Source organism: Saccoglossus kowalevskii, chromosome 8 (assembly GCF_978046115.1).
Source record: "Saccoglossus kowalevskii chromosome 8, keSacKowa6.1, whole genome shotgun sequence".
In the NCBI taxonomy this organism is placed as follows: domain Eukaryota; kingdom Metazoa; phylum Hemichordata; class Enteropneusta; family Harrimaniidae; genus Saccoglossus; species Saccoglossus kowalevskii.
This window is the reverse complement of record NC_140648.1, coordinates 27,093,245-27,107,397: the sequence shown is the minus strand read 5'-3', so window position 1 is coordinate 27,107,397 and position 14,153 is coordinate 27,093,245. Positions and strand designations below refer to the sequence as shown.

The following is a 14,153-nucleotide window of genomic DNA, read 5'->3' as shown; positions in this document are numbered from 1 at the left end:
GTATAACTGACCATAATATTTTGAGAACATTATTGGAATACACAGGAAACACTGATGGATACTGTTTGACAAACAAACTGACACACAGATGCGCAAACACACGCATGGAAACCAATCCACAAGTTTCTTAACGCCTACTAATTAGGCAATTAATATGCAAAGATTTCAACCCTAAAGTTATTAGGTCTGTGTATTATATAAAGCACTTATGTATCAATTTTCATTTTAAAAAAATGAGTGGTACAGAAAAAAATCAGTGGAACACATAAATTGTTTAATTTAAATAAAGTGATTAGTATTCACGGATTTCATTCTTAAATTGAACACGTATATGACTCACCCAGCGCACCTACTAGTATGTGCCAAGTTACATTGAAATTTGATACGTGGTAATGGAGAAATTAAATCCTTAATTATGCAAATTTAGTAATTAATAGGAATGGATTTCATTCTTGATGTAATGAGATTATTAGCACATATGTCCCAAGTTTTATTTAAATTTGATTAATGTGCTAATCACACAGAATTCAGTGAGGTATATAAAGGTCCCATAATTTCCAATGTATTTATGAAGTCCATCCATACACGAACAATATCTGGAATGACACAAATACTTGATTTTGATGAATTCGTAACATTATAATGGCTCCATTTGGGCCATCTTGAATCAGATCATAAAACAAATAGATGTGCATAAGTAAGATATATAATACAGTAAGTGTTTAATATTTGAATGTAATAGGCCAAGGAATGTCATAGATACATGCATGCTTTATCTATACCTTAAAATGATATATTTGACAAAGGTGAATATTGACTTCACTTGAGGTAAAAACTTTATTTATCATTTTCATTTAAGATAGTTAGATTAATATGTAAATATTATGCAAATTATTCTATCATGAAAACCCTACCAACAGCATACCATACATGTTGAGATTATGATATGAACATCAGTACAATGATCATACAATCAATTTCTTGGGTATATCTGTTTTGTATTTGTGCAGAAAATTATAACTATTATCATTATAGATAATTGCATCTTTCATAAATTACACAAAAAATGAACAGCTTGTAAATAAACAAATAATTAACAAATAATTAAACAAAATGTTAAGTAGTCAATTAAGTTTTATATATCAGAATAAATTATTTAAATGACCCCCCCCCCCCATTCTGATACATATGTTATGTAGGGGAACAAACAATTGCACCAAAGCAGTAAATACTACAAATCCAGCAGGCATCTGTCTCCATGTGGTTATTACCTCATTTTTTCATAGAGATGATTTATACAAGTGACGTCATGAGTGTGTGTTATCTACTAATCCAAGGCAAATATAGCTCATGACGCCCACAAGTTATCAACCAGCTCTACCTTTTTATCACATGACCAAATCCAAGTGTCAAACAACAGAAAAATCGTGTTTTCACGCTTATGAATAATTATGCTAATTTATGCTAATTAGACATGGCTATCAAATTTGGCATATAAATGGGTGTCCTCTAAACTCCAAAGTTCAAACTCTCGATATATATACTACATATTCAGAATGTCACACCACCATTATAGTATAATGCCATACCAACAAAGACATGCAATCTGGGTATAAAAGAATGGAATAAATAGTGCGAAACTTGTTCATTCTAGAAATTAACATGAAGATAAAATCAAAATCAATATCTGGTCAGCATAAAACTATTTCTATATAATGAAGCAATAGCTCAATAGAACAGAGAAAATGAGTATTTGATGTTGAGATAAATAAACATCTTTTGGTAAAAAAATCTAATAACTTGTCTTGTAATAAGACTGATTTTGTTAACGTCTACTAGCATCTTTATATTGGTATTTGATGACTTCTTCCCATGTACTCATGATATGTTTGACAAGGATGTCTTCCGGGAAATGTTCAACAAAGCCAGTGATTTGGTCACCATCCTTATTCTCAATGTAAACTGGTAGAATTTCAGACAACCTGCAAACAAATACGAGGGGGCAATGTTAAAACAGAATTAAGTTTATTGAGGATTGTAGTTAAAATTATGTAGTCCTGAACATTTCTGAATTATCATCATTTGGTGACAGTACAGCATAACTCGTCATGATGGCAGGTCAGCGTTCTTGTGGAAATTACTCGATTATGGTCCAAACTGTGGGTTTACATTGTAAACCCTACACCTGTTTGTTGTGTTTCTAATACGTAATTCCAAATTCTGAAGAATCCTCAAAAAGGGTTATATAACTGAGTTTACTTGACATGTATTAAACTACATAGTGACATATCTGGTGACATGGATGATACTGTGTCTATAAATATTTAGATACTTATATATCCTTTTCGGGAAAAAAAAATATTAAAAAAAAATAATAATTATCCAACACATTTGTATAATAATGTTACTTACTTCCAGTTGTCAACATCTTGTTGTTCATCTTGCATCAAGTGTTTCTGTTTCTCCAAACCAATAACGATATAATCATGTAATTCATTAACCAGTGCATCAACATGGATATGTCGTAGGCCTTGTTGTAATTTCTGTATTTGTAGTAAATTCAGTTGGTCCCTAAAATCTTGTATGTCGAATGGGTCCTACAGTAAATAAGGTGCATTCAATGAGTGAAGTGGTAAAAGGCTGATATTGTGGACACGTAGGAAGAAGAGAGAAGTGGTGAAGTCAGTTTCACGGTATTTTACATTCTCTTTAGTTAGACCGATTATAACTGATTTGGTAGACACTTGGTGGACCTACAACTTCCATCGTCAGATTGTTTTCCATCAATATAGATTTTCTAGCTGTTGTCGAAAATCACAGATAAAGCTTTCATTTATTTATTTAGATTTAGATTATTTGGATTGAAGATGCGTATTACCCACTCATACTTTTATTCCCTGTAAGCAGGAAGCAAAATAATTTAAATAGACAATTGTTTTTGATTGTTTAGTCATTAAGAGTATAATAGTAATTATATCTAGTAGAAAAATGAATATTTTTATGGAGAAGCATAGATCAAAACAATACCCACACTTTTAATGATGTTCGTACACCCATCTACATCACAGAAAATTAATAAGGGAGTGCAACGTATAAAATTGATATTTGTATTAATTTCTTTTTTCCAATCTTATAAATGCATGCAGAATCCTACAACAAAAGAGCCTCACATGAATTCAACGAATGAATTGACTTACCTGGGAATTGAGCGTCAATCTCCTTGCTTTTTCTACAGCCAATAATTGCCATAGTGACAATATATGCTTCAGCTGACAGGGGTGCCTCACCTGTGAGATGAAAAAATTGATATTTTTAATATTTATTTGTAAGTCACATTATACACTGATGCTAGTTTTACCACCCTGACAGCCATACTCATTTCACTCCACATATTATCAACAGCTTTCAGAGAATTCATTGATGGTAAGAAAAAGTTGTTTATTTTATTGATATGGCTGACAGTAATTCTAGTTATTTGGACATATATGTATGCTAGGTTGGCGGAAAAACAAATCCTTGCTGATGAAAAAAAAGGTTTTAACAAAAATGTGTTTTTATATAATTTTATCAACAGGTAAACCTGGTTACATATCTGGATGATAGTATTCCGTGGTAATGCACTACTCATTTTGACAAGGACGCTAACAGGAACAGCACACAGGACCAACAGCTTTACATCCCCCTCCAACTGGAGGACACATTTCTAGCCCTAAATGCCATGATCCCGGCAAGTATTTACTCTTTATTCCCACTGCTGAGTGTACAGCTGATCATGGGAGTTGAACCTATAAGTTCCCTGATGCTGGGCAGAACGCATTAACCCATACATCAGGTTACACATTATTTAGAGGAAAGAATAAACAACTTGTGTAATATGTTCAGATTACGACCAAATCTCAGGCATGTCTGCAGATAAACATAAAGTACTATCATTACACAGATTTCCATGCCTACCTTCATATTCTCTTTGTCCATCTTCAACGTATCTACCAAGTATTTGATGATGTACATATCAGCTTTTCCACCTGATGATGCTAAGAATCCAATAGCAATGTCCAGGCATGCCAAAGAGTCACATACATCAGTCAAGGATTTCATTTCTGAAACTATCTGGTGCTGAATGGCTTTAGACAAGGATTCCTGTAATTACAATGAATGGTACATTGTTTATAGTAATCTAGTTTGAACATATAACATGTCAGAGATATGGATTCAGAAACTGATGCTTGATTACAATGATTTTTTAACATTAAAATGATTGACATTCAATCATCTTATATTTGATCGTCAAATGAGTACTTCTCCATATTGAGAGATATTTTTCTGGAACAGCATTTAATTAAAATAAAATGGGTACCAGTCAGCCATTTTGAATCCTCTCTGTAAAACAAAACGATGTGCATCAGGAACCCATAAAACCCATAAACGAATGAGATCTGGTTCCAGAATGCCAGCAATACTTGATGAGTTTTTAGCACAAAAATGGCCACCATTCGGTCATTTTGATTCAGATCATCAAATAATATATATCTATGACATGATGTATAATGAACATTATCAGTCAAAACATCTTGCTTGATTTTGGTGGTTTTCAGCACAAAATTGCCACCATTCAACCATCTTGATCAGATTGCGAAACATATTGAATTGCATAAGTATAATATTATGCATGATGTATGTATGCATGCATGCATTTCTAAGATATAGGTCCGGGCGCACACATGCACAGACGCATGCACACACGGATGGACACACAGTGGTCAATCCATAAGTAACTGTTTTTGGACCATGTTCAGACAGGAAGTAAACAACATACACAGTACTGGTAATGTATCATAATGCAGTAAGTTACAATTTAATTATTTCTAATCATAAACAATTTTTCCAGGTCAAAATTTAGTGAAACAATTTTCACATTTTTTAAATTTTACTTTTAATTTATTTGTTAATTTGGCCAAATTGTACATAATTTCCCATTGACTGTTTGCAAAACATTATTTGAAATAATAAAAAAGATATTCTGTGAAAGGTGACAACACTTAACGTTGGCATTCACCTTCATATCAGGTTTGAAGGGTCTATGCACACTTTGAATGTATTAGGTAAACACTTTGAGGTATTAGAAATATTTAATTGAATTTTGATTACTGTAAAATGACTAATTTTCACTGGTTTACCATTTCAGGCATATTCAGTGGGTTTTAAATTCACGGTTTTGTCATTTAGATAATGTGTTCTATGCTCAATTTGACATATTCACTGGGTTTTAATTTAGCGCATTTTCCAGTCAGCAAAATAATCAAAATTAAAACCTAGTGAATAATTAATCCTTTTACAGTACATACTTGTTGTATCCTATTACGCAGTGATTCAAATACTGCAGCATCTCTAGAATCCTGACGGAACACAAGCTGTTCTATCTTTCTCTTTATCTTGGCTTTCCCATGAATGAATCTCTCTTCCAGCTGCCTTTCCAGACCACTTAGATTATATTCCACCAGCGTGCCATGTCCAACTTGAAGTGAATAACTACAATGGGACAGCACTATAGGAAGGAGATCTTTCTCTGGATCATAAGCAATGAGATGTGCTGGCGTCAAGTCACATGGCAGAATCTCATCATCACTAGATTTATAAAATGAAACATTTACAGGACTGGTTATTTTCATTTGTTCATGATGAAACAGACAAGACAAAAGATGTTAGACATATGAAATAATCCATGAATTTCTTTTTCTAACAGGAACTAAGAAAAAATGCACCAATTGACTCTCTATAAAGTGATATACATGAATGATTACACTACTTGCCTACTATCCACTTTGCGTATTCTGACATACTGGTCAATAAATTCATTCTGCGTAATAATCAGGAAATCTACCAATGCAGTAGAACAGACTCCATCAGCTTTCCTGGTTGGTAACATCATAGCTATACTACTATTCTCATGAAATGGTTGACTGCATAGTTCTTTACTAACATGCAGACCACCTTGAAAACAATAATTATAATGTGAGTAAAACTGCTAAATAAATCATCTTCATCTAGCATGATGGCAATGCACTGGTGCTTTAATCCTTTGGGTGCCAGATATATTTCCCACTCAAAACTTTAAATTTCATCTGGTTCAGATATTGCTTTGAGTTTTTTGTTAGAAGGTTTGCCAATTTTTATCAACATTTCATTTGGACAGAAACAGGTAGACTGAACAAAATCATTTTGTAGATGGTGACAAAGGTTGTCAATGGCATTCAAAGGATCAACATGATCACACTTCATCAAAGTAGCAACCAAGTAAAAAACAAATTATAAATTCATCTGTGATTCAGACATTCTCTAAAAGCTACATAACAACCTATTCATTTTCTGAAAGCTGAAATATAGAAAAAATACAGTTACTGCATATGGGTATCAATTTTTCCAATGGCCAATTTTGTTTGTCAAAAAAGTTTAAAGGTGGTTTAACGCTTTGTGAAATTTCTGGCTCCACACTCATTCTGAAGTATTGTTTTTTGTGACAATTTACAGAAAACCTGCATCTTTTTTTTTTCTATGCTTCAGTGTTTTAATTACACCTTGTCACACCTGTCTAAAGGAATGCATTTTAGCAAAATGCCGTCTTTCAGCCTGCAGTATTAGGAATGTCCTTTGCAATTCACAGGTCAGTTGTGTGATGTGAAGTGTCAATTAAAGATTTTTTTCAATAGTTTTCAAAATTGACTATCAGGTAATTCCTTGGACAAACATTGCTAGGGCATATGCACTATCATATTCACCTACACCATCCATATTCACCTACACCATATATACCTACACCATATATACCTACACCATATTCACCTACACCATATACGCCTACACCATATTCACCTACACCATATATACCTACACCATATACGCCTACACCATATTCACCTACACCATATTCACCTACACCATATTCACCTACACCATATTCACCTACACCATATTCACCTACACCATATACACCTACACCATATTCACCTACACCATATACGCCTACACCATATTCACCTACACCATATTCACCTACACCATATTCACCTACACCATATTCACCTACACCATCTACACCTACACCATATATACCTACACCATATTCACCTACACCATATTCACCTACACCATATTCACCTACACCATATACGCCTACACCATATACGCCTACACCACATTCACCTACACCACATTCACCTACACCATATACGCCTACACCATATACGCCTACACCATATTCACCTACACCATATTCACCTACACCACATACACCTACACCATATTCACCTACACCATATTCACCTACACCATCTACACCTACACCATATTCACCAACACCACATACACCTACACCTACACCATATTCGCCTACACAATATTCGCCTACACCATATTCACCTACACCATATTCACCTACACCACATTCACCTACACCATATTCACCTACACCATATACACCTACACCATATACATATATGATGTGTGTTGCTATAGGTACTTAATAACCTTACAGAATATTGGAATCACAAATGAATTTGTAATTCATTTTTACTACCATAAGTGAAATTCCATTGGCTACAGCAAAGTAGATGTTATACAATTAAAAAATCTTAGTTTGAAACTTAAATTTCGGTACAGATAATTCTTGGTTCACATAGTATTTTAATGAGAACAAACGACTGAAACTCACCATAGTTAGCTATTTCATTCCTGACAAGATTCCAAGCTAGACTGAAACTCTTGATAAGTCTTGTGTATTTGTCACGAACATGACCTAAAACAACATGTGGAAGTATGAGTTTGTGGTTCATCAGACCTCTTGATTACTGTAACACAGATCTCACTTTCTGAATTAACACAATTTTCTCTCTTTCTGATTACTATTTTTTCACTATATACCATGTTCTCACTTCCAGATTAATAATGTGTTCACACTTTCTGATTACTGTAATAGTGTGTTCACACTTTCTGATTACTGTAATTGTGTGTTCACACTTCCTGATTACTGTAATACTGAGTTCACACTTCCTGATTACTGTAATACTGTGTTCACACTTCCTAATTACTTTAATACTGTGTTCACACTTCCTGATTACTGTAATACTGAGTTCACACTTCCTGGTTACTGTAATACTGTGTTCACACTTCCTGATTACTGTAATACTGTATTCTCACTTCCTGATTTTGTACTTTTCAGCAAAGCACATGTATTTTTCAACGCTTATTTCCTTTATATTCTTTGTGTAATACTACCATCTGTCATCCGTTTATATTTGTATAATGAGAATTTATTTGAGTTGAAATATAACTATACAAAATAAATAATAAAAAAATAAATTTCTCAGTTACACAATTAAAAATATAATACTTTACAAGGATTTCCCATGTATTACCTACCTCTTGGCAACTTATTCAGGAATCTACCAATCTTTAAGTTAGTTGCTTCATGAATATCAATATTTCTATGATATTCATCTATTAATAGTTGTTGTAAATGCACAATATCAGGTAAGTACTTTAATGCACGTAATTTATATTCCTGAAATAAGATGACATTTATAAAAGTTGATAAAAATCTTAGGATTTGAGAGAAAGCATAATTGTGTTGATGTACCTGACTGATAACATTATTATTATTTCATCACATAATATCTATGAAAATGCAGCTCACTTTAGGAGGTTTAAGCACATTCATGCCATGTATGGTAATTGAAACACAAGAGAGAAAAAAACAATTTATAATTCTACAACTTGCCTTATCGAGGAATTCTTGAAGAATTGGGAACTGTTTCTTGCGTCCAGCGGTGTTCTCTTGTAAAGCATGTGTAAGATGTTCAATTGTAACTCTAGATCTGTATCTCCACACAGTAGGTACATTGTATAAGGACTCAATTGTCAACTTTTCAGAAGGTGGATCTACCTCGTATAAAAGTCTCAATAATGGATTGTTACCGAGCCGTTTGTCATTCTGCACTTTATGATTGGCTGCCTGTAATTTTCGAGCTAGATTCTAAGAAAAAGAAATATTGTTTTTTAGAAGACTATTTGAGGGGCACTTTTAACAGAGCAAATATGGTAAATAATCGTGATAAATATCTCACAGTTCTCTTTTTTTTATTCTTATTTATATTTTGAATTGATATCCAGTTTGTGAAATAATGAGAGTTGCCCACAGAACAAAAAAACAAAACTCACTTCAACAACTGGACTGATATAGGAACGTGTGAATATGTCTTCCCAGTTAGCTCTGCTCTTCTTTGACTTCAGATTTCTGTCAAAATGTTGACCACCTGACACAACAGGATTGGAATACGATATATTAAGTACATGACTAGAATTTAAATTCACAATACAAATTAAGAAAAACAAACACAATTTGTAATCTAAAACATTCCATAATGTTACCTAGTGGTTTTTCTTTCAGTATTCTATGGAGCACCATATGTACTGTCAAAGCTGCATCATCAACACTTTTACCACTAGATCTAGACAGCAGATGAAGATCACACTGAAGATGTTGCCATAGAAACAGGTTGACTCCATTAGGATTGATAGCAGGGTGAATTGCAGCTGAAACATCCTGTAAAATAAGATGAACTACAATTAACAGCAGATTAGATTTGTGATTAGATCAGTGCAATACCCAGCAAATAATGCACCAGTTCCAGAAACATATGAGATTGGTGACTCGGTAGCTTCTCTCAACATAGATGTACCCTTAATCCTGATGTCTTGGTAGCTCATGCCAACATAGATGTACCCTTACCCTTGGTGACTTGGTAGCTCCTGTCAACATAGATGTACACTTACCCTTGGTGACTTGGTAGCTCCTGCCAACATAGATGTACACTTACCCTTGGTGACTTGGTATCTCCTGCCAACATAGATGTACACTTACCCTTAATGACTTGGTAGCTCCTGCCAACTTAGATGTACACTTACCCTTGATGATTTGGTAGCCCCTGCCAACTTAGATGTACACTTACCCTTTATGACTTAGTAGCTCCAAACAACATAGATGTACACTTACACTTGATGACTAGGTGGCTCCTGCCAACATAGATGTACACTTATCCTTAATGACTTGGTAGCAACTGCCAACATAGATGTACACTTACCCTTGGTGACTTGGTACTTCCTGCCAACATAGATGTACACTTACCCTTGGTGACTTGGTAGCTCCTGCCAACATAGATGTACACATACCCTTGGTGACTTGGTATCTCCTGCCAACATAGATGTACACTTACCCTTGGTGACTTGGTATCTCCTGCCAACATAGATGTACACTTACCCTTGGTGACTTGGTATCTCCTGCCAACATAGATGTACACTTACCCTTGGTGACTTGGGAGCTCCTGCCAACATAGATGTACACTTACCCTTGGTGACTTGGTAGCTCCTGCCAACATAGATGTACACTTACCCTTGGTGACTTGGTATCTCCTGCCAACATAGATGTACACTTACCCTTGGTGACTTGGTAGCTCCTGCCAACATAGATGTACACTTACCCTTGGTATCTCCTGCCAACATAAATGTACACTTACCCTTGGTGACTTGGTAGCTCCTGCCAACATAGATGTACACTTACCCTTGGTGACTTGGTATCTCCTGCCAACATAGATGTACACTTACCCTTGGTGACTTGGTATCTCCTGCCAACATAGATGTACACTTACCCTTGGTGACTTGGTATCTCCTGCCAACATAGATGTACACTTACCCTTGGTGACTTGGTATCTCCTGCCAACATAGATGTACACTTACCCTTGGTGACTTGGTATCTCCTGCCAACATAGATGTACACTTACCCTTGGTGACTTGGTATCTCCTGCCAACATAGATGTACACTTACCCTTGGTGACTTGGTATCTCCTGCCAACATAGATGTACACTTACCCTTGGTGACTTGGTATCTCCTGCCAACATAGATGTACACTTACCCTTGGTGACTTGGTATCTCCTGCCAACATAGATGTACACTTACCCTTGATGACTAGGTATCTCCTGCCAACATAGATGTACACTTACCCTTGGTGACTTGGTAGCTCCTGCCAACATAGATGTACACTTACCCTTGGTGACTTGGTATCTCCTGCCAACATAGATGTACACTTACCCTTGGTGACTTGGTAGCTCCTGCCAACATAGATGTACACTTACCCTTGGTGACTTGGTAGCTCCTGCCAACATAGATGTACACTTACCCTTGGTGACTTGGTATCTCCTGCCAACATAGATGTCCACTTACCCTTGATGACTTGGTAGCTCCTGACAACATAGATGTACACTTACCCTTGGTGACTTGGTAGCTCCTGACAACATAGATGTACACTTACCCTTTGTGACTTGGTAGCTCCTGCCAACATAGATGTATACTTACCCTTTGTGACTTGGTAGCTCCTGCCAACATAGATGTACACTTACCCTTTGTGACTTGGTAGCTCCTGCCAACATAGATGTACCCTTACTCTTGGTGACTTGGTATCTCCTGCCAACATAGATGTCCACTTACCCTTGGTGACTTGGTATCTCCTGCCAACATAGATGTACACTTACCCTTGGTGACTTGGTAGCTCCTGCCAACATAGATGTACACTTACCCTTGGTGACTTGGTAGCTCCTGCCAACATAGATGTACACTTACCCTTGGTGACTTGGTATCTCCTGCCAACATAGATGTCCACTTACCCTTGATGACTTGGTAGCTCCTGACAACATAGATGTACACTTACCCTTGGTGACTTGGTAGCTCCTGCCAACATAGATGTACACTTACCCTTTGTGACTTGGTAGCTCCTGCCAACATAGATGTATACTTACCCTTGATGACTTGGTAGCTCCTGCCAACATAGATGTACACTTACCCTTGGTGACTTGGTGGCTCCTGCCAACATAGATGTACATTTATCCGTGGTGACTTGGTGGCTCCTGCCAACATAGATGTCCACTTACCCTTTGTGACTTGGTAGCTCCTGCCAACATAGATGTACACTTACCCTTGGTGACTTGGTATCTCCTGCCAACATAGATGTACCCTTACTCTTGGTGACTTGGTATCTCCTGCCAACATAGATGTACACTTACTCTTGATGACTAGGTATCTCCTGCCAACATAGATTTACACTTACCTTTGGTGACTTGGTGGCTCCTGCCAACATAGATGCGTGCATAAGAAGTCTGACAATAGCAGTAGCTACAGGTGGCATTTGCCTTTCAGGTATGGGCATTTCATTGTGTCTTCCTTCTGGTGCACCAAGAATATGACCAGTTTGTGTAGCATCTTGCCTGAAAATATTAGGATGAAGTGTTACTTTGTTTCTGCAGTACCACACGACAGGGAGCAACTAATATTACACCATAATGAAATGATCTTGAATGCACGATTCTGATTGGTTAAAATGATAGACACATGACGCATATACATTTTGTAGTCGCGATATACAACAATTATGAAAATAAAATATTGTCAACAATGTTTGCAGAATAAGTATACACTAAATCATAGACACTAGGATCTATGGCTAAATCAAATGTGTGAAGCACGTTTTTGGCACAATATTTAAAATGATATTGTTTTAAAAGCTGCATGTGTTTTGGAGAGACTCATGTATGAATGAATGTTTACATATGGGTAGCAGCAAGTTTTGGAACATATCATGTTAAAAACCAGTTGCACATACATGAGAAAGCTAGTAAATTAGATAAATTGTCAAAATTTTGTGTCATGCTTTGTCATAGTTAAAGGCTTTTTGGTACAATAATGTACTGTTATCACCATGAGCCTGGTTTGAGCACTGTTTATGTTTTGAACTGAGTATGCATGTAGTGTGGTCAATGTAGTAAGACCAATCAGAGGACAGAAAAGCAGCAATAGGCCTGTTGTTGCACTCAGTTCCGATGTCAGTGCCAAGTAATAAAATCATCATTAGCCCAGGTATATACCATGTACTCACATCTATTTATATATGTTGTAATGTGCAAAACAACATTTATCTTGCGGTGTATTTGATTGGACGATGCTTAGATATTATCTGGGGCTCTTTGAAGCTATTGCAAACTAGAATACTTGTCATGAAATATATTTAGTGACCATAACAAAATAAAATCTTACTGTCTGGCTAGTCTGTTTCCTCGTTCAAGTTTGGAACTTTGTCCACCAATAGGAACGTTGCAGTCTTTGCATCGGCTTACACTTGCTGGGTTACCACACTGTAACAGGATTATAATGAGAGCAAAGTGATGTCATGCACTGATGGCCCAATGATTTAAAATACAAATGCAAACACATTCAGGTACATGTGAATGTAGAGTTCCACATTTTCTAATTTTTTGAATAAAAAAAAATAAAAAAATATATATTCCTGAATGATTTAAGACTTTAAAAATGTAAATTTACAAAAAGATAAAATACAAGTTAATCATGGCAAAGCTCTTGTAGGAAAAATATGCAATCATTGTTGTTTTTTAAAAACAAAATATCTAGGAAATGAAAATTCAGTTGGTGTTGAAGAGCAAGGCCATTAGAGGTTAGGCTCATCAGTCAGCAGATGCTCAGTACCAATATATAGCAAATTTGATCAAAATCCATTCTGAAATTTTGCTTACACTGACAGACAGAAACGTAGGAGCTAATAAGATATTTTAAAACTTTTAAAGAATGCATGGGAACCTTGAAATGATCTGCCAAGGTATATTGAACAGACTTATTTTGGGAAAATGAAGAGTATCTTATTTTCCAAACTACTGCAGTATAGTCATAGTTTATAACAATATTATAATTACATTGCAGAAATAAAATTTCAACAAGACATGAAATGTCACAGTCCCCGTTATTTGATTATAAAGTAGTACAAGGAACATCTGCAAACAGGTGAATGAATATGTACTCTATGTGGGTACAACTCATCATAAAGTGATTTCCCATAATCTAGTTTTGTACTGACAACTAAAAACTTCCACTGACCCATGTTCAGAATCTCAGAGTACACAAGTGCAACAAAACTATTTGTCATACATGTATACTTGCTCAAGAAACTGCATTCATAAATCTGAGTGAACCTTGATGTACATGACTTCTTTGTTAATCAGGTCTTAGTATATTACCAGGACCTGGGTTTGTTTCAACATCA

At 35.6% G+C, this 14,153-nt stretch overlaps 1 protein-coding gene across 1 annotated transcript in view; it reads right to left on the bottom strand.

Moving 5' to 3' along the window:
- Positions 1–818: 818 nt before the first annotated feature.
- The window catches only part of LOC144357015 (E3 ubiquitin-protein ligase rnf213-alpha-like), a 65,496-nt gene continuing 52,161 nt past the window's right edge, over positions 819–14,153 (bottom strand). Inside the window, exons 59-71 of the mRNA XM_085502822.1 lie at positions 13,136–13,233; positions 12,153–12,309; positions 9,424–9,598; positions 9,214–9,308; positions 8,774–9,028; positions 8,416–8,557; positions 7,709–7,792; positions 5,811–5,991; positions 5,346–5,625; positions 3,955–4,140; positions 3,198–3,287; positions 2,413–2,597; positions 819–1,982 (exon numbers count right to left, since the gene is read on the bottom strand). Of these exons, the coding sequence (XP_085358948.1) occupies positions 1,826–1,982; positions 2,413–2,597; positions 3,198–3,287; positions 3,955–4,140; positions 5,346–5,625; positions 5,811–5,991; positions 7,709–7,792; positions 8,416–8,557; positions 8,774–9,028; positions 9,214–9,308; positions 9,424–9,598; positions 12,153–12,309; positions 13,136–13,233 (2,085 nt within the window). The 3' untranslated portion in view covers positions 819–1,825. The remainder of the gene's footprint in view (positions 1,983–2,412; positions 2,598–3,197; positions 3,288–3,954; positions 4,141–5,345; positions 5,626–5,810; positions 5,992–7,708; positions 7,793–8,415; positions 8,558–8,773; positions 9,029–9,213; positions 9,309–9,423; positions 9,599–12,152; positions 12,310–13,135; positions 13,234–14,153) is intronic.